Raw genomic sequence first — 25487 nt, forward strand, 5'->3', positions numbered from 1 at the left:
AGACCTCTCCAGCATGATTTGTCCATCTTGGGTGGCCCTACACTGCAGAGGATGAAATCGTTGGATGGCATCACTAACTCAATGGACATGAGTTTAAGTAAACTCTGGAGTTGGTGATGGACAGGGAGGCCTGGTGTGCTGCAGTCCATGGGGTCACGAAGAGTCGGACACTACTGAGTGACTGAACTGAACTGACTGAATGGAACTGAAGTTTTGTCTTGGTCTCAGATCTCTGACCTTTAAGTACCTGTACAGTGGTTAAAATTTAACCCAGTAATTTTGACCTACCTGAGCCAGTAAATTTGCTTTCCAGATGTATGTGTGTGACATTATGAATTTAAGTGTTTGGTGTTTAAGAGAGTCTGATGTATTAAACTTCAATGTGTGAAGTAAAGTTTTAGTCTTGAGATTTTAAGAGGACTAAGATAATTTGAAAAATGTTTATGTGTGATCTATTAGACTTACAAGGTTGACTATGAGTTTAGAAATTTTGCCTATTGGGTTGTGTGAGCTGTCAGGCATTTAAAGTGCTTAAAAGGGACTTGCTTGGTGGTTAAGAATCTGCCTGCTAATACAAGGGACATGGTTTTGATACCTGGTCCAGGAAGATTTCTCATGCCTCGGGGCAACTTGGCTTGTGCGGCACAACTCATGAAGCTTTCACACTCTAGAGCCTGTGCTCCACAACAAGAGAAGCCACTGCAGTGAGAAGCCCACACAATGCAACTAGACAGTAGCTCCCACTTGCTGAAATTGGAGAAAGCCTGTGAGCAGCAACAAAGACCCAGAACAGCTAAAGTTGAATAAAAATTTTTAAAAAGTGCTTTAAAATTTGTATATTAAATGCCATGTAATTTAAAATATTTAAGGAAATAATTGAATTTTTTTCCCAAAGGGTAAGTTAGCATAATGCTTAATAGCAGGGGCTCTGGGAGCAGGTTTGTAGGTCAGGGATCATTAAAACTATGTCCTATTGTCTGCTTCTGTACAGTCTGTAAGCTAAGAATGGTTTTGACGTTTTTAAATGGTTGAGAAAAATCAAAAGAAGACTAATATCTTGTGACATTAAAAAATAATATAAAACTCAAACTTCAGTGTCCATAACAAATTTTATGGGGTTATAGCCATTTGTTGTTCAGGTGCCAAGTCATGTCCAACTCTTTGTGACCTCATGAACTGCAGCATGCCAGGCCTCCCTGTCCCTCACCATCTCCCAGAGTTTGCCCAAGTTCATGTCCATTGAATCAGTGATGTCATCCAACCATCTCATCTTCTGTTGCCCTCTTCTCCTTCTGCCCCCAATCTTTCCCAGCATCGGGGTCTTTTCCAATGAGCTGGCTGTTTGTGTCAGGTGGCCAAAGTATTGGAGCTTTGGCTTCAGCATCAGTCCTACTGAAGAGTATTCAGGGTTGATTTCCTTTAAGATTGACTGGTTTGGATCTTCTTGCTGTCCAAGGGACTCTCAAGAGCCTTCTCCAAGACCACAGTTCAAAAGCATCAATTCTTCGGTTCTCTGCCTTTGTTATGGTCCAGCTCTCGTACCTGTACACGACTACTGGAAAGACTATGTGGACCTTTGTCAGCAAAGTGATGTCTTGGCTTTTTAACACTGTCTGGGTTTGTCACAGCTTTCCTGCCAAGAAACAATAGTCTTTTAATTTCATGGTTGTCACCATCCATAGCCATTCCTTTATGTACTGTCAACGGCTGCTTTCATGCTACAACTGAAGAGTTGAATGGTTGTGACAGAGACATACACCTGCCAAGACAAACATATTTTCTGCTTGGCCATTTACAGATAAACTTTGATGACCCTGGTGTAGGTTCAAACCACAGCTTTGCTACTTACTAGTACAAGCTTGGCACATCACCTAACTTCTCTGTGCCTCAGTTTCCTCATCTGTAAAACGGGGATGATAATAGTTATTATCATGTGAATTAAATAAATCAGTATTTGAAAAAAGCTTCAGAATAATGCCTGGTGCATAGTAAATACAATGTAAGTGTTTAAAAATTGGAGAAAATTTAGCTGTGTGTTTTTGGCCAAGTCTTATTTGTGAAGTGAAACCACAATTCTTACTTCATAGGGGTATTATGCAGATTAGAAGTGTTAATGCACATAAAATGTTTTGGGGGATGCCTGGATTTTAGTAAGCATTCAGTAAACATCAGTATCATTGTTAACATTCTCTTGCAAGTGGCATACATAGTGAGTTATTGCTAATCAGTTACTAAGCGCCTAGCAGAGCTCAAGGTTATGTGTGTGCTATGCTTTGAATGGTACTGGGATCTGGTTGCCTTGATTTTCTGACACTCTATTGTATCAATGTGCTTTCAGTTAAACATTGCTCTGTCCAGGGATCCTCTCTCTCTCTTTTTTCTTATTTATTTTTATTGAAGTATGATGGCCTTCCCTGGTGGCTCAGTGGTAAAGAATCCACCTGCTAATGCAGGAGAAATGGGTTTGATCCCTGGTTCAAGAAGATCCCCTGGAGAAAGAAATGGCAACCCACTCCAGTATTCTTGCCTGGGAAATCCTGTGGACAGAGGAGCCTGGCGGGCTGCAGTCCATGGGGTCATGAAGAGTCAAGACACTACTTAGTGACTTAACAACAACAGCAACATTGAAATATAGTTGATTTACAATGCTGTTAATTCCTGAGGGATCCTCTTTTTAAAGTATGCACTTTCCAAACGGGCATCCCTTCTTCCTTGGCATGGTTTAGTTTATTTAGGTACAGGAAGGAAATGGCAACCCACTCCAGTGTTCTTGCCTGGAGAATCCCAGGGACGGCGGAGCCTGGTGGGCCGCAGTCTATGGGGTCGCACAGAGTCGGACACGACTGAAGCGACTTAGCAGCACCAGCAGCAGTTGCTTTACAGTGGCAGCCTGAGAACAGAGTACAGGCAAGGGTTGGGATCTCTGGTAAAAACGTAAGGAAAAGGAGAAATTTTGCAGTCTCAGATTTTCCCTGCCATTCTGTTCGCCTGAGGTGTCAGAGCAGCTTCTCTACCATCAGGGACATGTTTACACAGCCTTGCCCTTACGGTCCCGTGGGGCTTCCACCTTTGAAATCTACTGCACAGCCAGGAGGCAAGCCTGGCTCAGGGCGCCACCTGCTGATAACCTTCCTCTCCTGCACCCTCGGCTGGGATGGTATTCTTTTTTTTTTTTTCCTTTTGGCACAAACTTGTCCTTGCTCAACTGCCCACAGCCCTGAGCACCTCCTGCCCTTCTTCATGACGTCAGGACACCCTGGGACTTGGAGGCCGGTGAGATTTCACGGTTTATCTTCCAGTGTCCTTGAGGTTTGACACACAGTGTCAATTTTGTGGCAGATGGTGGGACCTGAGGCTTATTCTGTGATTAAAAATCGTTTCTTGCATCGATAGTTGTGCTTTCCCAGTCTGGGGCCGTGGGAATAGGGTCACCACGGTGACCTTGACAGGTGGCGACGGAGGAAGGAGGGGAGGGAAGTGACTCACTGTGCACCTTCCCTGTAGGTTACCAGCTTGAAGTCTCAGGATGTGTTGGACCCTATTTTAGTCACCGGAATTTGTCGTCATTTTGTGCTATTTTCCCCAAAACGCAGATGTGGCTGAGGGATTCGGGGGCAGGCCTCTGTCACCATGGAAACTGTGACGCTGTCCTGCTAGGGGCAGTTTGGAAGCAGGGAGGCCTGGAAGGCTGGGGAAGGTCCCGGATTTCACCTCCACTATTCCTGCATTAGGGCCTTTCTCTAAAACCGAGACCCAAAAAGGGAGGGAATATGCCGGGGTCACAGTGCGCTCCCCGGGAAAAGGCAGAACGATCTGAGCCCACGATCCGCGTGCTCGGCTTCCCCACAAAGCCCAGGAAGCCCTCCTAGCTCCATTCTTCTTGAGATTTCCATCAAATAAGTCCTAGCGTCCACGATCTTTTCGAACGCTCGCCTAGTCGACGCTCCGAGACTTCCCCTTTAAGGCGCTCTTCCCCTTTAAGACCCATGACTCCGCCCATTACGCTGCGCCGCATACTTAAAGCCCCGCCCCCCTCCAACAGCTTCCGCAGGGCAGCTGCCGCCGCGCGACGGTCACTGCCCCTTTAAGCCCGAGCCCCGCCCCTGGCTCCCCGCCCCCTCCGCTCCCGTCCCCTCCGGCCAGCACCAGGTGCCGGGCCTGATCGTGCGGCTCCGCGCGCGGCGGTGAGCTCTGGGCCCCGAGGGGCGCGAGGACACCTTCCTGGTCTTCCCCCCGCCCTTGCGGTGTCCTCGCGGGGCGCGGGGGCGGGGCTTGAGCTGCTACCGGGGCGGGAGAGATGAGGTGCCAGGAGCGCGGGAGGGGTGGGCCAGGACCGGCCGAACAGGGGGAGGGGCCCAGGTGACTTAGGGGGCGGGAATGGCCCCCCCGCGGTGCTCGCCGGGCGACAGGGGTGTGGGGGCCTGGACTGACGGCCCCGCGGCGTGGCCCCTCTTCCTTGCCTGGCTAGTGTCCGCGTACAGCTCAGCTGCGGAATGGTCCCCCTTGGTTCCTTGGGGTCCAGGCCCGTCTGTGGGGGGCGGTCGCCGTCCGTCCCGCTGCCTGAGACCGCAGTCGTGGAGGCCGCTGGAGAGGCCCCGGCGGAGCGCGGTAGACTTTGAGGGGGGCGGCAGAAGGGCACCGGCCCCCCGACTCCTGGCAGAGGTGGGGGCAAGCCGAGAAGGCGCAGTGGCCCGCGGCCAATCACCTGGGACGGACGTGGGTTGGGGAAGGGTTTGGCTCCTGGACCTCAGTTCCAAACCTCTGCCCATCAGAGAGCCGGCGGTCACCATGGCAATGAGGGAGCTGGTGGAGGCGGAATGTGGGGGTGCCAACCCACTCATGAAGCTGGCCGGGCACTTCACCCAGGACAAGGCCCTTCGACAGGAGGGCTTGAGGCCCGGCCCCTGGCCTCCAGGAGCCCCAGCCTCGGAGGCGGTGAGTGCTCTTGAGGTGGAAAGCACAGTGGGGACCTGGGATGGAGGGTCCAGATGCACACTTTGGGATAACTGCTTGCTTTACTGTGTTTCAAATAATAGCAGTTACTGCAGAGTCAGCTTTACTGTATTAGGCATTGAACGACTTTGTATAGAGGAAGGCAACCATTTTATAGATGAAGAAACTGAGGCTTAGAGAAGTTTTGTCACTTGCCCAAGGTCATGTGAATGGAAGAGCTGGAAAATTTACCCAGGGCTGAGTTATGGGTCTGTGGTCTTCACGATTGTACCATATCATCTCCCTTTCTTTTGTCTTAGGTCTCTAAGCCTTTGGGAGTAGCCTCTGAAGATGAGGTAAACATACCAGTCTCTCCTGTCTCATTTTTTGTTTGCTTACTGTATTTTTACTTTAAACTTGGCTCAGGTGTGTTTCAGTCTGCTGACTTCCCTGATCCAATGAGAGTTGCCTCAGCTCTCTTGTTGGTTTTTGTTTATTCTTTTTTTAAAAAAAACTTATTTTTTTAATTGAAGGATAATTGCTTTACAGAATTTTGTTGCTTTACGTATTCTTTGAGCGTTTCCATATCTATGGGTTCTATGTTTCCCTTTCCTTGTGTTTGACATTTGTGTCCCTCGTGGAATGGGCCCCTGTTTCTTGCTGGGTTCGCTTTACCATCTCTCTTCTGACAGTTGGTGGCTGAGTTCCTCCAGGACCAGAATGCACCTCTCATATCCCGTGCCCCTCAGACCTTCAAGATGGATGACCTCCTGGCTGAGATGCAGGAGATTGAACAGTCAAACTTCCGCCAGGCACCCCAGAGAGGTGGGTCCAGGGTCTGGTGTTAGGGAGAGGAATCACCGTTTTCTGTGCAGATGGGGACAAGGGGATTTTGTATTTGGAAGCCACTGATATTGTGGAACTGAGTTACAGAAGGAGACAAATAGAGTAGAGTTTTTTCACGTGTACTCAGGCTTCCCTGGTGGCTCAGACAGTAAAGAATGTGCCTGCCAATGCAGGAGACGCGGGTTTGATTCCTGCATCTGGAAGATCCCCTGGAGGAGGAAATGGCAACCCACTCCAACATTCTTGCCTGGAGAATCCCATGGACAGAGAAGCCTGGCAGGCTACAGTCCATGGGGTTGCAAAGAGTTGGAAACGACTTAGTTGGAGACTAAACAAGAGCAACAACAGAGTTCCTGAGGCCTGATGGAATGATGTGTATTTTCCTCGGTTCTCTCTCTGTCTCTCTCTGAAGCCCCTGGTGTGGCAGACTTGGCCTTGTCCGAGAACTGGGCCCAGGAGTTTCTCGCAGCTGGAGATGCTGTGGATGTCACTCAGGAGTATAATGAGACTGACTGGTCCCAAGAGTTCATCTCTGAAGTTACAGGTGAGGCTTGTCATGGGAAAATCTAAAATGGTTCCTATGGTGCAGTGTTCTACAGTGTTATCCTCATTCATGTTTTTTTTTTTTTTTATCCCTCATTCATTGTAAGATATAGAGTGATTTCAGCTGCTTATGACCTTTCTGAACTCTTGACTCTTTTCTATAGGGCACTGAACCAGGTTTCTCTTAGATGGTAATAGGGAATTGAAACATATTATCCACAGGAGTGGGTTTGAATTGGTTAAGAGACTGTGAGGAGAGAGAGAACACAAGGAGTTAGGTTTTCTTCTTTGTTACCTGGAACTTTATTATTGTAGTTTGGTGGAGAGGATCCACGGGTTGGATGAGTGGCAGTGTTGCATAGGAAGAAAGAGCTGTTCACGGCATCCCTGGGGATTCTCGCATTAAGTCGTCCTGAGCAGGGTTGGAGCCTTGGAAAGTGGAATTGTGGAGTTCAAAGGCCTGAAGTGTACGGTCTTGGTGATGATAATAAAAATTAATAATATTAGCTAATGTTTACTTCGCTATGAGCTAGGCTTTGTTTTAGTGCTTTAAATGCATTGTCCATTTAATCTCCCTGAAAACCTTGAGGTTGTTACTGTTTTTATTCTTAGTATATAGATAAGAAAACTGAGGCTGAGGGATTAAGTAATTTGCCTAAGGAATAACGGCTTTGTAAGTGGTGGAGTTGGAATTTGACTCTGGGTTTGAATGATTCCAGAGTTGGTGGGCTTACTCATTATGCTGTACTGCCAGGCCTGCATCAGGGTCTCAGCCTAATTTTCCATCTTTGAGTTGTCCGAGGTCACTGCACCCTGTAGGACTGCTGCTTCTCCCCTCAGCCTGTCTGATGACAGGCCTGAGCAAGGTCCTTCTCTTCAGCTTTCTTCTTCCTGATTGCTCTCAAAGTGAGCACTGTTAGGCTATTTCCATTTAAGAAATCAACAACGAGAGAGATTAAGGGAGAAAGTCACAAAGGTTCTGGCCTCTCAGGCTCTTCCTGTCATCATAGTTACTGAATTTTCATGACACGATTAATGACCTAATGGGTGCCTCCCGCTCCCAATCATTTTTATTCTCCTCAAGATAGGCCTTCCTCTACACACAGGAGAAAACCCCCAAAATCTAGCAACTAAAATAAAATAAAGCTGCTGGTCTCTTTTATCATGACTCCCTTTCCCTCTTTTAAATTGGAGTTTAAAGAAGAACGGTGGGTGTTCTTGGTTTCTGGGCACTTTGTATTCTCAAAGCCAGTTGAGCTTCACAGTGATACAAGGTAGATATTCCGCCCGCATTTTATAGACATGGAAATTGAGTTTTGAAAGGGTTAATATTTTGTCTGAAATCATTCAGTAACAGAGATGATATTCAAACTTATGTCTGACTCCAGGCTCCGTACTTAGAACCATTACACTATCATTGAGAATCTTCTTTAGAATTGCCCCAACTGGAAAATCTGAGCTTTAACCACAAAGTTCCCTCCACCAAACTAGTACTCACCTTTTTGTACAAACCTTAGCTTTAAGTGCTGTCTCTTATTACAGAGATACTTCTTCTTTTTTTTCATTTATTTTTATTAGTTGGAGACTAATTACTTTACAATATTGTAGTGGTTTTTGCCGTACATTGACATGAATCAGCCATGGATTTACATGTGTTCGAGATACTTCTGTTATAACTCATGAGCATCAGTTATTTTTGATAACTCAGGATGAGTTTTTTGTTATTATTGATGAGATTTCTGTTATTATAATTACTCAAGTGCTTGGAGCCATTGAAATCTTCCTTATCCTGTAAATGAAGAGCTACTTTAGAAAAACATGTTGGACCTGTCTTACATGTTAAATTCTGTTTGGGAGATCTCTTTCTTCCTCCTCTTGTTTCCTGGAGGCAAGGATGTGGAAAACTGGAAAGGAAAGTTGAGCTGTGTGGGATCTGTCTTCATATAAATGCCCTGTTGCAGTAATATATTGCTTTGTATGTAGTAGTCCTTCAGGATTTATTGAATGGAAGAGTTGAGATCTGGCAGAAAGAATTAGAGGGAACTGACTTCCTAGTACAGTCCTTCGTGGTATCTGCAGAGGTTTGGTTTCAGGACCCCTGTGAATGCTCAAGTCCTTTATATAAAATTGTGTCATATTTGCATAGAATGTAACCTCCCATATGCTTTAAATCTCTGGATTAATTATAATATCTAATACAGTGCCAGTGCTTTGTAAATAGTCGCTAGCATGGGACAAACTCACGTTTTACTTTTTGGAACTTTTTGGAATTCCCCTGCCTCACCCCCTCTGAACATTTTCCATCTGTAATTGGTTGAAGCCGTGGAATCCCTGGACACTAACCTCATAGCATTTATGGCTGATATTTTCAGAGTAGTGACATAGCCTGTTTCTTTGTGGATAAGTAGACTTCAAGTTGAGAGAAGGTTATATTCTTTAAATCTTTACTATTTTCAAGTCCCCATTGTAAGGATGTCAGAATCTAGTTTAAAGGGAAACCATTTTTTCTTGTTTTAATGTGGTATTTGGAAATACAGATCCCATGGAAGTTGCAAAAAACATGTACAGAAAGTTTCTGTGTGTCTTTCCCTCTGTTTTCACCATTGGTCATATTTTGCATTTGTTCGTTATGTACAATATCAAAATCAGAAAATTGCCATGATCCATGTATCTTATTAGATTTCACCAGTTTTACATACTTTTATTTGTGTGTTTATAGTTTCATGTAGTTTTATCACGTGAAGATTTGTGTAACTATCAGTGCAATTAAGATTCAGAATTATTCCATTACCACATGAAGCTCATTTTTTAGTCTGACATATTTCCTGATGGAACTCCAACCCTCCCCACTTATTTGACAGTCTTCTCGGCCAAGTAACTATCTACTGTGTGATTGCTCAGCTCTAGAGAAGAGAAACATCTTTAAGGGGTTTTGAGTTTAGACCGCCTCAGGTAACATGGTGTGTGGGGTTTACGTGACAGTCAGGAGAGATAAAGCTGCCTTTTCATAGGAAGACCAGTGGCCAGAATTAGCAGATGGTGATTGGCGATAGATCTCCCCTGGATGGCAGCAGAAAGGCTGTGGAATAAAAGGAATAACAATCTCATTGTGATGTTTCCACTTTTGTATGGCTTTGCCTTGAGCAGACAGAAATGATGATAGTAGCTAATACTTGTTACTCTGTGCTTTACACTGGCATTATTCCATCTGGTCTTCACAATAATCCTGGTGAGGTAGTTATTATTGTCTCTATTTCACAGATAAGGACTTAGAAACTTAGAGGGTTGACTGATTCGTGGGGAGGGAGACATGGGGCAGGAGATGCACAGTGAGTCAGTGATAGAGTTGGGATCCGAGTGCAGGTAGGCTGACCCTAGAACCTGCCTTCTTTCTTTTTTTTTATTTTTTAAATTTGATGAATTAATTTGGCTGTGTCAGGTCTTAGTTGCGGCACACAGGCTTCTCTCTGGTCCTATCGAGAGGGCTCCAGAGTGTGGGGTCTGTAGTTGTAGCGTGTGGGCTTAGTTGCTGCACAGCGTGTGGGATCTTCATTTCCCGAATCAGGGATCAAACCTGTGTCTCCTGTGTTGGAAAGTGGATTCTTAATGGACCACCAGGGAAGGCCCTAGAACCTGCCTCTGGACCACTGTGTTATTTAGCAGCTGTGGAAACTTCCATAGGTAGAGGTAGGAAATTCTGAGTTTTTGACTGTTGAGTTGGCGTTCATGTTTCTAGATGAAATGAACACACACCGAGAATCGAAGTGAGGTGAAGGCTCTGAGTCAGATGTCTGGTATCTAGGTTAGGTTGCTGGGTATCACTCTAGGATCTCCTGACTTTGGATAGTCCCTCCCACTCAGCAGGCCTTAGTTCATTCAATCTCACAGGCAAGCAGATGGATCTGGTTTTCTATAAGATTTGCTCAAAAAGCATTGAAGGTCAGGTAGTATTCTTTTGATTGTTTTATTTTACATCTTTTGTTGGAGTAGATTCCCAATGCCAGAAAATCCTGAATCTCATGGCCAGTGGGGTTAAATACCAAATTATGGCTCCTTGATGATGATGCATCTCTGGGATTTTTTTTTTTTTTCCTAAACTTCCTCTTGTCCATTGTAGAGTCTGGGTCATTTCGTATTTTTTCTGTCGCTTCTTGTCCTGTAAAGGAGGATTGCGCAGAACTGGTGTTCTCTGTAATTTGAGGGGTATTTATGGCCAGAATATGCTTTTGCAAAACACTCCAGCTGAGAGGAAGGCGTGACTGGAGGGTGAGGAGAAAGGACTGGTTACTTTTCAACAGAACAGGATAGGGGTATTAGGCATTTCCTTATTAGGTCTCCAGACTTGAGCCAACAGTCTAGCTGGGGCAAAGGAGAGAAATGTTGCCTGTAAAAGCCAGTGACGGAAATCAGGATATAAATGTTAGGAGCTCTTGAAATTAAGAGACCAAGTCCATGATCAAAACCGTATCCTTCATTTTATTGCTAATAAGTCACTTATTATTTATGATTAGGTGATATCTGTGAGTCTTGATTTTTTTTTTTTTTCTTTTTCAGATTTTGGCATTGTTTTCTCAGAGTTGAGATTAGCTTGTTGAAATTATTCAGACAGAGTGTCAGTTCAGTGGAACAGAAAGTTCTGTTATAAATCAATACTGAGGACAGCTTGCCTCCTTGGTGTTAAAAGTGGTGACAGAGCTTCAGAAAACAGGATGAACATGTATAAGGGCAAGAGGGCAGAGCAGAAGGAAAGAAGACCACAAGCCCATCGTTCACTTCGTGTACTAATTCTTTAGGGCCCCTTTAAGTCCTTTAATCTGTCTCCCTCTCCCTTTTTATTTCTGGCTTCAGAATAGTGAAGAGCAAAGTCCTGCAAGTTGAGAAAAGTCCAGCAGCCTCATTTGTTATGTTTATTCTGAGATTGCCTTGGTGCAACCTTTGTCACGAGAGCTTCTGAGACAGTTTCTGGAATTAGACTGAAAAATGTAGCTCTCAAAATCAGTCAGAAGTGACAGAAGTCAGAATAGTGTTTATCCCGGGGTAGGTAGTGGTGGGGGCCTGCGGGAACCTGTGAGGGAACTGAAGACTGGTCCCTGCTGTGATCTGGAGTGTGTTCATAGGTAGAAATTAATGAAGCAGCACACGTAAGTCTGGCCCACTCTACATACTTTCATGTGTATGTAGTTTCATACTTGTATGTTACATCTCAAAAAAAAAAAAGATGCAGTGGGCAGAGTGGACTGATACATCTCTAGGTCTGGCTCAGCAGTCTGTTCCTCAGATTCTCTTGGTGGTACATTATGTTAGGATAAAATACGAGCTTCTTGTGGCCTGGAGGGCATGAACTGTATAGACAGAGGACAGACAGAGGCTTGATTAAGGAGTGGGAGCGCCCATGTCTCCCCCGGTCTCCTAAGGTCCCCGCGTCACGTCTGAGGAAGCCGGAGGCCTGGCGCCTGCTGTCTTAGTGAGCACTCTTGTATTTCAAACAAAAAGGGTTTGGTCCACACCCCTCTCCTGAGCCACCTTATTTGGTCTCCTGTCCCCAGCTCAGTACACTTGTCCCCCAGGCCCCTGGGGAGTGGGTTGGATATTGAAAACTTGGTAGTGTTTTCTTTTGACCAGGGATGTCTGCGAGATTCTGCCTTGACTTGGTTCATATTCTCCCCTCCCTGCTCCCTCGCTGACTGCCCACCCCTCTGCTCTTTGCAGACCCTTTGTCCGTGTCCCCAGCCCGCTGGGCTGAGGAGTACCTGGAGCAGTCAGAGGAGAAGCTGTGGCTGGGAGAGCCGGAGGGAACGGCTGCCGCTGATCGCTGGTGAGTCCAGCCTCTTCTCTTTGGATGGGCCCCATGGGGTGGGCGTTGGACAGTCCCCTCCCTCAACCAACCCCCTGCCTGCTCCTGTGCCCCCCAAGCTCTTCCATCCACATCCTCAAACCTACTTGCAGCCCTTCATTACCTACTCTAAGGCTTCCACTTGTACTATTACCCCAATTCATTTATGTCTCAAATATAATTGAATCAAGAACCCTAATTATACCAAGAATTCATAGCTTTATCTGATGCACCTGTTTCCCTTTAATTTGGAGCCTGCTACTGTCTGTTGCTTCTCTCTGCCCCAAAGATGGTTTGGGGAAGAGAGGTAGAAGCGCGTAGCTAGTGCTCTGCCCCTGCTGCCCAGAGGTCATTCTTTAATGTAAAGCAGAATTCGTGGGTTCTCAACCCACGAGAGTGGAGTGCGGGTCACCCTCTCTGTTCCCCGATGAGAACTCTTTAACTACCGTGGGCGGGGAGTGGGGAATGGCGAGGGCAAGGTAGTGGCAGACCCATGTGTACAGTTAGCGCATCCTCGCCTGTTCCAGGTATGATGAATACCAGCCCGAGGAGGACCTGCAGCACACAGCCAGTGACTTTGTGGCCAAGGTGGATGACCCCAAGCTGGCTAACTCTGAGGTGAGCCGCCTCTCACCACTGCTGCTTCATCCGAGAAGTCAGGGGAACCCTTCCCTTACCCCCGTTTAGTTTAAAGAGAAAGAGCTGGGACCCGGGGTCCACTCCTTCCTCTCTGGGGAGCAGAGACTTAGGACCCTGCCTCTTCCCCCAATCTTGCCCCCATTTCCTCGCCTGCTAACCCTCTGTCTTTTCTGTGCCTTCTCCCATCTTTAGAGCCAGAGATCCCCCTCTCTTTGCTTTCCGCTTTTTCCAGGGTCCTTAGTGTATCTTGTCAGCAGCTAGAGGTGGTCCTCAGGGGGAGGGGTCAGTGCAGGCTTCTCTGGGCATGGTCGAGAGGGCACACCGGCAAGGCCTCTCCCAAGTGGCCTGTGTGTATCTCTGTGCCCCAGTTCCTGAAATTCGTGCGGCAGATTGGCGAGGGGCAGGTGTCCCTGGAGTCCGGCGCAGGGTCAGGCCGAGCTCAGGCAGAGCAGTGGGCGGCAGAGTTTATTCAGCAGCAGGTAGGCTCCTGTCACCTCCCAGCCCCACCCCGGAGCTGCTGGTGCCCCCAGCCGTGGGCTCAGGGGTCCCAGAGGGTGAAGGGAACCTATTGCCAGCTTGTTTGGTAGCATCCAGGTCCTGAGTGGGTGGGAAAGAGATTCTGAGAATGTTCTTCTCAGAAGTGCCCAGGTTGGTGCTATATAATGGGTGTTCAGTGGGTAGAAAATTGGTGTTGGTGCTATGACCAGCCTGCTTTGTTACAGGGTACGTCAGAGGCCTGGGTTGACCAATTCACAAGACCAGTAAACACGTCTGCCCTCGATATGGAGTTTGAACGAGCCAAGTCGGCCATAGAGGTGAGAACAGCTGGCCAAGTGTGACCAGGCCAGGAGGAAATGCTCCTGTGGAGAGAGTGGGTGTCCCAGTATCAGAGATGACGGACGTTGTATTTCATAATGTTCTGTATTTCATAACGTGTCAGAATTACTTGGGATGGGGTGTGAGTGTGAGTGATAGTCACTCAGTCGTGTCCGACTCTTTGTGACTACATGGACTATAGCCTGCCACGCTCCTCTGTCCATGGAATTCTCCAGACAGGAATACTGGAGTGGGTTGCCATTTCCTTCGCCATGGGATGGTGGGGGTGCCTGTCAAAAACACCAGTTCCTGGGCCTCCCAGACCACTGAGTCAGGACCTGGGAACAGCATCTGGGAAGAGCAGCAAAGGAAAGCTTTTCAGTGATCTGGGACACGTGGGAAAGGAAGAGCTCCTGCCACAGGGAGCCCCTTGTAGCGGCACCGAGAGCGGGGTGGGGTGGTCACAATGGACCTTCTTCCCTTTCTGCCCTCCCTCCCTTACAGTCTGATGTCGATTTCTGGGACAAGTTGCAGGCAGAGTTGGAGGAGATGGCAAAGCGTGATGCTGAGGCCCACCCCTGGCTCTCTGACCATGACGACCTCACGTCTGCTTCCTATGACAAGGTGAGAAGTAGCTGTTTTCACGTCGCAGGGTTTCCTTCTTTTATTGTCTCTCCTTTAATCCTGAATTTGAAGGGTATCCACATTTAAGTAATCATTTTCTTGAGCCCCCTTCCATGAAAAGGAAGCCTGGATTACTCCCTAGCATGCTAAGTCACTTCAGTGGTGTCCAACTCTTTGCGGTCCCATGGACTGTAGCCTGCCAGGCTCCTCTGTCCATGGGATTCTCCAGGGAAGAATACTGGAGTGGGTGGCTATTCCCGGGTAGATCTTCCCGACTCAGGGATCAAACCTGCGTCTTTTAAATCTCCTGTATTGGCAGGTGGGTTCTTTACCATTAGGGTCACTCTGTGTTCTTCTCCAGTCATTGAAAGTATTCTTTATTCTTGGGATATAAAAGTTAATAATAACAATCATAAGTGACATAGTACCTGAAATAGAGGTTTGCACATGATGCGTTAAGAGCACAGAAGAAGGAGCTCTGCTTTGGAGGTTGGTTGAAAGCATTTTAAGAATATTGATAACTCCTTTGGTAGAAAATGTTAGGTAGTAGGCCATCTCTGCCCTCCAACTTAGTATCTCTTTACTTATTGTTTTAAAAAATTAATTTATTCTTTTGGCCACGCTGCAGGGCATGTGGGATCTTCGTTCCCTGACCAGGTCCGTTGCACTGGAAGGCGGACTCTCAACCTCTGGACTGCCAGGGAAGTCCCCACTTGTAGATTCTGGAACCCTGTTTTGACGTCATTGATACCTTGGGTGGGATATTGCAAAATTAGGATTAGAAACATTTGAATTGATGTTCTACAAAAATATGCTGAACTTTATTAGCACATATGAACAATCCAGATTTTATCTGCCTTTTGCTGTTATTGAATTATATGTCAGTAGTAGTGTTTTTTTTTTCTTTAAGATGTGGCTCTGACTCTGTCAAGTAAATTCATGGGTCTCTGAATGTAAATTTTTTTATTCATGGTCCTTAAATTTGCAAGACTGCAGCCATACCTTGTGCAGCTATTGTAGACTGTTAAAATGAAGGTGAAAATTCTGTGATGGGATACACTCTACTTAGTCGCGATCCTGTTTTTTTTTTTTTTTTTTTTTGCGATCCTGTTTTTGCAGTATGATCCTATGAAAGTTTGAGCAGACCAGACAGTGGATCAGGCCTAATGATTAGACTTTTTAGGCTGTAACAGTGACCCCAAGCTTATCCTGCATCTTGTAGGTTGTTATGGGCTTCCCTGGTGGCTCAGATGGTAAAGAATCTGCCTGCAATGCAGGGGAACCAGGCTTGATCCCTGAGTAGGAAAGCTTCCTGGAGAAGGAAATGGCTGCCCACTCCAATATTCTTGCCTGGAGAATCCTATGGACAGAGGAGCCTGGCGGGCTACAGTCCATGGGGTCACACAGAGTTGGACACGACTTGGTGACTGAGCAACAACAACATCCCAAGTCCATCTCCTGTATGCCGTGTTTCTTAAATCTCCATTGTAATTATTTAAATTTTATCTGTCACAAATAATTTGCATCTGTGATGGCTTACAGTGGTTTAGAACTTTGCTGGCAGAATTTAAGCATTTCTGGTTCTTGAGCTCTTTCACAATGATAGTGAAGAAGGGCCTCCTCTATGTCCTTATTTCATAGTTTTATTCTGGTTTGTCCTTAGCTGTATTCAGAAAGGGCCTTGCCCTGTGTTTTGCATCTTGCTTTCATTCTGGTGTGTTGTTTTGTGGTGGTGACCCCTGCTCTCCTCAAAGGAGCATTTTGTTCCCTTGTCACAGTCACATGCTTCCTAGGAATCCAGTTTACCTAACACCTCTCTGCTGCGTGGACGGCCCCAGGACAGGACTCAGCACAATAGTATCCTAACCCCTCAAATGAGAACACCTCTGCTAGAACAGGACGTGATTCTGAAGCCTTTACTGTCCTCAGGATATTGGAATTTAACTTTAATTTACTATCAGATACAGATTAATACTAATAACTTTTAAGAATGAAACTGGAGAATAAATTAAGTTTTTCAAAGTGCTTGAACACATACTATTCTATCAGTGCGCACAGGACTCTGTGAGCTGGGTGAGAGTTGCATTTGAATAGTAGAGCCTCAAATCACATTTCCTTTATATATTATCTCACTATTGCAAGATAACAAGAAATGCCCTTTGACTAGCTAAAGAGAGCTTATCTCTTTTGAAATATCCCACCCTCACATTCTCCCAAAGAGAGCTTATCTCACACCCTAAGCAGATCCTGTTAAGAAATGTCCTCTGTCCAGTGCTGAGGAGTCAAGGATATGGAAATATCAGCCGATAAAGACTTCCTAAAAATAAGTTTAATTGCAGTGTGGATTAGAGTTTGCCAGGTTTTCCAGCTGCTGGGAGCAGGGTAGCAGCGTGGGCACGGCGCGGGATGACTTCACTGTGGTTGCGGATAGTCTGTTTCATGACATGGAGGGTTTACCAGCGTTTCTCCAGATCCCTTTGTGGAGGTCCTCCGCTTCCTCTCCGTCTTTTGCCTGCCTTGGTTGTCATCTCATTCCCGATGCTCCATAGCGGCTCCATCTGAGATTGCTCCTTCTGAGACCCGGTCTCACCTGGCTCCTCTTCCTTGTAGGGATACCACTTTGAGGAGGAGAACCCCCTGCGGGACCACCCCCAGCCTTTCGAGGAGGGGCTCCGGCGGCTCCAGGAGGGGGACCTGCCCAATGCCGTGCTGCTCTTCGAGGCGGCCGTGCAGCAGGACCCCAAGCACATGGAAGTGAGCGGCTCCTCCTGACCTAATTAGAGAGAGCTCCGCCAGTCTTGAGGGAGGCCCTGAAGTGGGTAGTGCACAAGGGTTAGGGTCTGGGTCACGGCCTGGTATGGGGGCCTGGGAGTGAGATGGTGAGTCTATGGGGAGCCAGAGGAAGGGACGATGACTACACGGGTGATGAAATCTGGCACCTTCTCTCTAGGCTTGGCAGTATCTGGGGACCACCCAGGCAGAGAACGAGCAAGAACTTTTAGCCATCAGTGCGCTGCGGAAGTGAGTACTCTGAAAGGGGGGCGTGGGTGGGGGAGGGGTGGGGTGGTCTTGGAGCTCTGTAAACAGCATTTAGAATGACAGGTCCTGGTCTCCTTTCTGGCCACTAATGAGTGTTTTCTCATGATGAAGCTCTAAGGTTTGGAGTGAACTTGGGAATAACTGTCTCTATTCCCTCCCCAGCTTTTGGTTTTATTTGGGGGACCCTGGCTGGTTCCTCAGCTGCTCAAATGTCCCCTTTCTCAGATCTGTGACTTTATTAATAACCCACCAGTAGGGGATTCCTCTGCATCTGAATGGAGGGAGTTGGCAGGTAACTCTCGGCTTGGACTGCAGGGTTGCTGAGACCAGCCCTGTCCCTCTCGGTCCAAACAGGTGCCTGGAGCTAAAGCCAGACAACCGGACGGCCCTGATGGCACTAGCTGTGAGCTTTACCAATGAGTCCCTGCAGCGGCAGGCCTGTGAGACCCTGCGAGACTGGCTACGCTACACGCCGGCCTATGCCCACCTGGTGGCTCCCGGGGAGGAGGGGGCCAGTGGGGTGGGCCTGGGCTCCAGCAGGCGCATCCTGGGGTCCCTATTGTCCGAGTGAGTGAGGGGCTCCTGGGGTGGCGGGTGGTGACCAGGGAGAGGGAGGACCTGGACAGTGGAAGTTGGGGTAGATTGCCACTCAGTTCTGGGGGGATGGGAGACTCAGGGTTGGAAGGAAGGAAGGGTGCAGGTGGACGGATGCTTCGTGGGTATGTGATGGGTTAGTGAAGAGAGTGCTGGGAATATAGACGTATCCATCCATCTGCGTTTCTGCATCTTTGTCTTCCTCACCCAGCTCCCTGTTTCTTGAAGTGAAAGAGCTCTTCCTGGCGGCTGTGCGCCTGGACCCAACATCCATCGACCCTGATGTGCAGTGTGGCCTGGGGGTCCTCTTCAACCTGAGCGGGGAGTATGACAAGGCGGTGGACTGCTTCACTGCCGCGCTCAGCGTCCGCCCCGACGTGAGCATCTGGGGAGGAGGGGAGAGAGGCCCCGACTCTGTGCCCCAGGGAGGAGTCGTTTGTTGGGACCTTCAGTGTCACGGCTGTCTCCTTCCAGTTCTGCGTCCTGGCTTCCTTGGGAGAATTGGGAAGGGAAGGGCGGGAGTCCAAGCTCATCTGGGCTTAGGGGAGTCTGCAGGAGTGAGTGGTTATGTCATGATCTGTGGAGATAGGAATGGGATCATAACATCCTAGAGAAATAGAATAGAGTGGGGAGCCAGGGGAGATGGGGCAGAGTTGGATGTGAGCCTGGCTGGTGTTTCTAACCCTTGGCCATCCCTGCCTTAGGACTATTTGCTGTGGAATAAGCTAGGGGCCACCCTGGCCAATGGAAACCAGAGTGAAGAAGCAGTAGCTGCGTACCGCCGGGCCCTTGAACTCCAGCCTGGCTATATCCGGTCCCGCTACAACCTGGGCATCAGCTGTATCAACCTTGGGGCCCACCGGTAAGAGTGTCTGCTGAGGAGGGAATGAATGAATGAATGAGTGAATGAACAAATGAATGAATGAGTGAATGAATGAATGAATGAATGAGTGAACTAGTGAATGAGTGAGTAAATGAACGAATGAGTGAACAAGTGAATGAGTGAATGAATGAATGAATGAACTCCTCCCTGCTGTGGGCCCTGGCTCCTACTCCTCTGATCTGTTACTTGACCATCAGGCACAGCTTGCTTTCTCCCCTTGCCCACTGATGGGCCTCCTTCCCTGGGTTATCCTCTCACCAGCTCTCATGCTTCTGCCCTGCAGGGAGGCTGTGGAACACTTTCTGGAGGCCCTGAACATGCAGAGGAAGAGTCGGGGCCCTCGGGGTGAAGGGGGCGCCATGTCAGAGAATATCTGGAGCACCCTGCGTTTGGCCTTGTCCATGTTAGGCCAGAGCGATGCCTACGGGGCAGCTGATGCCCGGGACCTGCCCACCCTCCTGGCGATGTTCGGTCTGCCCCAGTGACAGTGGGATGGGCTGCCCTGCGAGTGTCTGCTTGGAGGGGTCCCTGCTCTGGACATGATTCCCTCTCCCCAAATGGGCCTACCAAGGGGGCGGGCTGATGACCACAAGCGGTACCGCCTCTCAGGGGCCGCCTCTGCATAGGGGTGGGTAGTCTGCATTCTAGTTCCTGCATAATTGTAGGAAAAGGAGCCATGTCATTGGAGCCCTTGGTAATTCAAGGGCTGTCTGTCCAGCTCCCTATCTCTGCTCATCATGCCCTTTCTTGGTGCTGCTTTTTGGTTAGGACCCAAAGATAGAGGGTAACTGTTGTCATCAGCTGCCGTTTCTGATGGGTCTGCCACATTTGTAACATCTGTCCTCCCCCGGCCTTTTCCAGGAATTGATAATCATGCAGCCTCCTCAGGCAGTGGTGTGGGGCAGGTCCTACCGAGCATCTCTGTGATGACCGTGTCTAGGGTGGCATGTGAGATTGAAGTGTTGATCTGGCTCAGTGGAGCCGGGTTTTTAGGGGTGCTTGTGGTTCTGTCGTCCTTGGACCTCCCCTGGCTGCAGCTTGGGTTTCCTGGTGGCTGCTGCACACAGTGATGGGCATCATTGTGGGAGAGGTCTTCAGGGGCTGCAGGGGTCAGTTGCTGCAGAGTGTTTGGGTGGGGGGAGTGGGGAGGAAGGCTTGTTGTAGACTGAGCCTCGAAGGGACCAGATGTGTTCAGGTCCAGGGCTCTGGTCTGGGGCCTGGGGAGGGAGGACAGAGCAGGTGGGACGAGGACTGTCCTGATTGTGGCCATCCCCCTCCACTTAGAATGACCTGCGAGTCAGAATTGAGCCAGCTCTTCTGGAAAGCCAGTTCAGAAATTGCCACCTTGCCAGATCCCCAACAAAGAGGGGGTTCAGCTTTACCTTGAACCTCTGCCTGCCTTCTTCCCCTGTACCACCTCCCCAGGGGGAAGGTGAGCATGAATTCTGCCAGGAGACACACTCACCCCAGAAATGCCTGAGGTGGCCACGAAGCCGCTTGCCTTGTCTTCAGTAGCTAATGACCAGAGAGATTTTTTTTTTTTTAAAGTACCATGGTCCCAAGGTTCCATCCTGAAATTTATTTTTCTTTGTATGAATATGTGTAAATGATTTAAAAAATAAAGCTGTAAAATATTTGTATGAAGAATAAATGAAACTGACATAGCTTTGAGTCCTGCTATTGGGTGTGCAGTTGGTGTGGTGGGAGGGGAGTTGCTGTTTGGAAGTTGGTATTCAACAGTTTTTCTCTCTTCATCTTTCAAATTCTCACTGGAACACTGATTATCCAGCATCTACCTAATACATGGGAGGTACATGAGGGAGATGGTCAGGGTCCCTGTGTTCGTGGTGCTGGTGGTTTAGCAGGAGAGACAGGTGTTTAGCAATCATGCATTTTTTACTTGTGTTACTTCAATACAGAAAAATATGGGGTACAATATAATTGCTTGGTATTTTTTATTACAAATTATTCCATGGAAGACATCAGTAGTCTTTCTCAATGCTTAGGGCATTGAGATGGCAGCATTTCAATGCTGGCTCCACCGGGTTTTATCAGAAACTAGAGACATATCAAGATGGGTCTCTATCCTAGGGAAAAATTTTAAAATATACATTTTTATATTTGGAAGTAAATGTCTGTGGCCATGTTAGAATTTGAAATGTCTAAAAGAGAACTGGTTCAGTAATCCAGACAGTGAAATATTATTTAGCTATTTAGTTATATTTAGGGAACAGTATCCAATGACAAAGCTAACAATATAATGAGAAAGCAAGGTTAGCAAACTTTTTACAAGTTAATCTCAAGAAGAAAATGCATTGAAAAGAGAAGAAATTCCCAATATGTTAAATGTGTCAAGATTGTGAGCGACTTTTGCCCTGCTTTGTCATACTTCTCTGTAATTTACAAATTTCCTTTGTGTGTAATACTTTTATAGAAAAAAAAAAAGACAACATTATGGGGAGGAGAGCATCTGTTGCTGGCACCTGGGTCTCTGAAGGGCAGTGGGGCACGGCCCACAGTCCTGGGAGTGGCCTGGGCAGGCTGATGAAGAAGTTTGTGGTGTGCAGATAAGGAGAAATGTCTGGCAGAGTAAATAGCCTAGGAGTTGAGTTAACTTCTGGTTTAAGCAAAGTCTCCAGGTTGATCTGCTCTGCTTTGTGTTTGACAGCATGAAGATGTCCAAGTGGATGCTTTTTTCATCAGGGCCAGATGCATCTTGAGTCCACATCAAATTCAGCCAGTATTTATTGAGCCCCCATCATGAACCAGATGCTTTTGGGTACCAGGGATGCAATTCACAAGGCAGACAAGGTCCCCGCTCTCACGGCTAATGTACTAGTTGAAGGAGTGACAGAATAAAAACCTCAGAGACCTCTCTGGTGGTTCAGTGGCTAAGACTCCATGCTTCCAGTGCGGGAGTCTTGGGTTTGATCCCTGGTCAATGAACTAGATCCCACAAGCTGCAACTAAAGATTTCTCATGCTGCAGCTAAGACCTAGGGCAGCCAAATACAATGCACAAATGAAAACCTCAGTCAATGTGCTGTGAAGAAATAAAGTCACACGTTGCACTAGAGAGTACAGTGGAGGGTTTGTGGGGGCAACGTTAGATAGTGTGGTCAGGGAAGGCATTCGTCGTGAGGTGGTCTGAGCGGGAGGAGCCAGTGGTATGGGGGGTTCTGGTGGGAGCCTGGTTGACATCCCAGGGGGAATGACAAAGGCTCTGATCTGAGGCTAGAAGAGCCCCATGCAGTCCAAGGGGAAGGAACTGGAGTGTAGGGAGAGGAGGAGTAGCAGACAGGGTGGAGGTGGTCAGGAGCATGATAACTGGGCTCTTTTTAATTATGGTGGAGAATTTCAATTTAATTCTAAATTCCACAAGAAAACACTAGAGAGTTTTAAGCAGAAAGGTGACATGGTATGATTTAGTTTTAAAATCTGGGAGCTTTCATGGTGGCTCAGTGGTAAAGAATCCGTCTGCCAATGCAGGAGACACGGGTTTGATCCCTAATCTGAGAGGATGCCACATGCTGCAGAGCAACTAAGTCCCTGCGCCACATTTGTAGAGCCCAGGAGCTGCAACTACTGAGTCCACGTGCAGCAACTACTGAAGGCTGTGTGCCCTAGAGCCCATGCTCCCCAATAAGAGAAGCCACTGCAACGAGAAGCCCGAGCACCACAGTTAGAAAGTAGCTCCTGCTCACCACAACTAGAGAAACCCTGTGCAGCCATGAAGACCCAAGACAACCAAAAATAGTAAATAAATGAAAAAGACAGCTCTGGTTGCAGGGTCTAGGCTGGAGATGGCGTAAGGATAGGGATGGGTGGCAGAGAGATGCAGGAAACGGGACGGATTTTGTAGGTACAGCTGTTAGAACTTGCTGCTGGACTGGATGTAGAGGGTGAGGGCAGGAAGTGAAGGCTGACTCCTTGGCTTTTGGCCTCAACAACTGCAGGAATGGTGTTGCCCTCAACCGAGAAAGGGGAAACTATGTGGAGCATGTTTGGGAAGGAAAATACCAAGTTCTATATGGAACACGTGAGATGGGAGGCAGAGATCTCTCCAAGTATAGATATCAAGTATTGATAGATGAATTGTATATGTAAGTCTTGGGAGAAGTCAGGGCTTGGTATATAAATTTGAGAGTCTTATTTATATAGATGGTGTTTAAAGCCCCAAGACTAGATATGTTCGCCTAAAAACTTCATCTAATTTCTCCCTCCCTACTGGCTTTTTTAGGCTTTCCTGGTGGCTCAGTAGTAAAGAATCACCTGCCAATGCAGGAGATGTGGGTTCAATCCCTGGTCCAGGAAGATCCCCTGGAGAAGGAAGTGGCGACTCACTCCAGTATTCTTGCCTAGAAAATCCCAAAGACAGAGAAGCCTGGCGGGCTAAAGTCTATGGGGTTGCAAAAGAATCAGACATGACTGAGCAACTGAACAAGAACTGGCTCTTTCATTTCATTAAATAAGCATGCTCAATTATTTCTCGTGCTAAACGGAACAAAAATCGAACCGATCCCCTGATCAATCAGCCAAACAAAATAATCTTTTCTCAGCCATGAATCTCCCCACCCCCAGCCTGGCCCCTATCTCAAGAAGCCAAGCTCCTTCAGGAACCATGCTGAGTCTGATGGAGCAGGGTTTGCCTTGACCATCAAAGGTGTTGCAGAGGACACTGACAGATGACGAGTTGCTCCCTGGTGACTGGGGGTGTTGCATGCTCGTTGGCCATGCCTTCATTTACATGGGCTAGGAGGAAGGGGGAGAGTATTGGAACAGAGCTCGTCCATGGCCAATTGTTATCAACTGAGAGTCAGAACTCCTCAAACCATACACAGGATTCTCAAGAAAATGTCAATAAAGCACAAAAGGACTTCTTTGGACTAATAAACATTATTTTTTAAAAAAAATTTATTGGGGATAGAGTTGATTTACATTGTTGCCTTAGTTTCTGTGGTACAGCAAAGGGAATCATTTATTCATATACATATACCCATTTTTTAAAAGATTCTTGCCCCACGTAGATCATTACAGATTATCGAGCAGAGTTCCCTGTGCTACACAGTTGTTTAGCTGCTCAGTCATGTCTGACTCTTTTGCAACCCCATGGACTGTATCCTGCCAGGCTCCTCTGACCATGGGATTCTCTAGGCAAGAATACTGGAGTGGGTTGCCATTTCCTCCTCCAGAGGATCTTCCTGACCCAGGGATTGCACTCATGTTTCCTACATTGGTAGGCAGATCATTAACCACCAAGCCACCAGGGGAGCCCAAATACAGTAGATGCTTAATACTTAACTATTTTGTTTATAGTAGTGTGTACATGTCCATCCCAATCTCCCCATTTATCCTCCCCCTTTGCCCCTGGGAACCATAAGATTAATAAAATGATTTTCTAAGTGAAAATGCAATAGAGAAACAAGAGGAGGACGATCACTACTGAGAACCAAACTGATGGTCTGAAAAGCAAGCAAAAACTGTAGAAAGTTATAAAAAAGCAGACATAATAATGAGGGGAAAGACAAGGGATTGGGACGACAGATCTAGGAAATCTAATGTGTAAAACTTAGAAATTGCAAAAGAAGAACAAATGAATAAATAAATTAAATGAAAAATGAAAATTATCCTGGGGCTCATGACTCAATTAAAAAGCTCTTCCAGGTTCCTACTAACCCAACTGACACTAGGAAGCACAATTTTTAATTAATCTTAATTAATCTTAAAAGCTATACTGAGCCCCATATAAGATTAATTGAAAATTGTGCTTCCTAGCGTCAGTTGGGATGATGGTAGGATTCCGAATAGCAGAGGCTGTTTGGAGACACTTAATCATGAGAGCAAGGCAGCCATAATTCCCGTAATAGATGGCAAGGTTGGAGTGGAAATCAGACAACCCTGACCCACAGGAAACTAGGACAATGACTAACAGACCGCAGCATTCCATGGAGTGAGTGGGGGATAGTCCAAGAGAGTATTGCAACAGGCTGACGTCAGATGCTGCGATGGAAAAGCAAGATCCTGTGACCAGGTTCAAGGTCTTGGTTATTGATTGAAAGGAAAGCTACTTTCTTTTGAAAGGAATTCTGCAGTGCTACCACAAATACATTCAATAAATATTCTCCAAATCCTCTCTGAAGAGACCTATGGTTGTATATCAGAGTACTCATATACTAGATAAAGGAAAACACCCAGATTTTCAAGGGACCTAAAATGTCAGTGACCTTGCCTGGTAAACTGAGGAGAGAATGGAAGCCGGGAGTAAACGGAGTTGGGACCCAAGTCTTCCTCCTAGTGGGTCTAATGTGTTTCTTTCAACATCTAGCTTTTCCTGACTAATGCAATTAGGTAATAACTAAAACCATCCTCCTCTCTAGTTTCCCAGATTGGAAACCTTCCTTCCCAACATCACTCCCACATCCCATCAGTTACTAAATTGTAACTGGGCCTTCCTTATTCATTGTTTAAAATGATCAGTTATATAACTCTTGCTACAAAGACTTCATTCAATTTAACATAAAATTTATGAACACAATCAAGAAATTCCTTTTAACTTCTTAAGAATGTTATCAATGGCATTGAAACTCTGTTCTTCCCTCTGTTTTATCTCCCTGCCTTTTCCTCTGAAGTAACCACTATCCTACTTCTTACAAAATACTTTTATTACACATTTATCCTTCTCTAAACAGTAATGTGTTTATTTTAGAGTTTTCTAAAAATGATATTCTGTTGTAGTTTT

The 25487-nt window shown here is 46.9% G+C and overlaps 1 protein-coding gene across 7 annotated transcripts; it reads left to right on the forward strand.

The window, feature by feature from the left end:
* Positions 1-3154: 3154 nt before the first annotated feature.
* PEX5 (peroxisomal biogenesis factor 5) lies at positions 3155-20400 on the forward strand. Of its 7 annotated transcripts, none has more exons than XM_043881761.1 (16): positions 3155-3273; positions 4773-4935; positions 5253-5288; positions 5625-5757; positions 6191-6322; positions 12031-12136; positions 12682-12772; positions 13162-13272; positions 13516-13608; positions 14114-14233; positions 16844-16987; positions 17184-17254; positions 17627-17839; positions 18078-18243; positions 18571-18728; positions 19033-20400. In XM_043881761.1, exons 2-16 carry the CDS (start codon positions 4789-4791, stop codon positions 19232-19234), a joined length of 1923 nt encoding a protein of 640 aa, XP_043737696.1. In that variant the 5' UTR covers positions 3155-3273; positions 4773-4788; the 3' UTR covers positions 19235-20400. The 7 variants fall into 7 exon arrangements, with proteins under 7 accessions (XP_043737696.1, XP_043737695.1, XP_043737699.1 ...); XM_043881760.1 differs by lacking the exon at positions 3155-3273 and adding an exon at positions 4035-4184; XM_043881764.1 differs by lacking the exon at positions 3155-3273 and adding an exon at positions 4035-4184 and having other exon boundaries at positions 14138-14233.
* Positions 20401-25487: the final 5087 nt, after the last annotated feature.

Source organism: Cervus elaphus, chromosome 22 (assembly GCF_910594005.1).
Source record: "Cervus elaphus chromosome 22, mCerEla1.1, whole genome shotgun sequence".
NCBI classification, from domain to species: domain Eukaryota; kingdom Metazoa; phylum Chordata; class Mammalia; order Artiodactyla; family Cervidae; genus Cervus; species Cervus elaphus.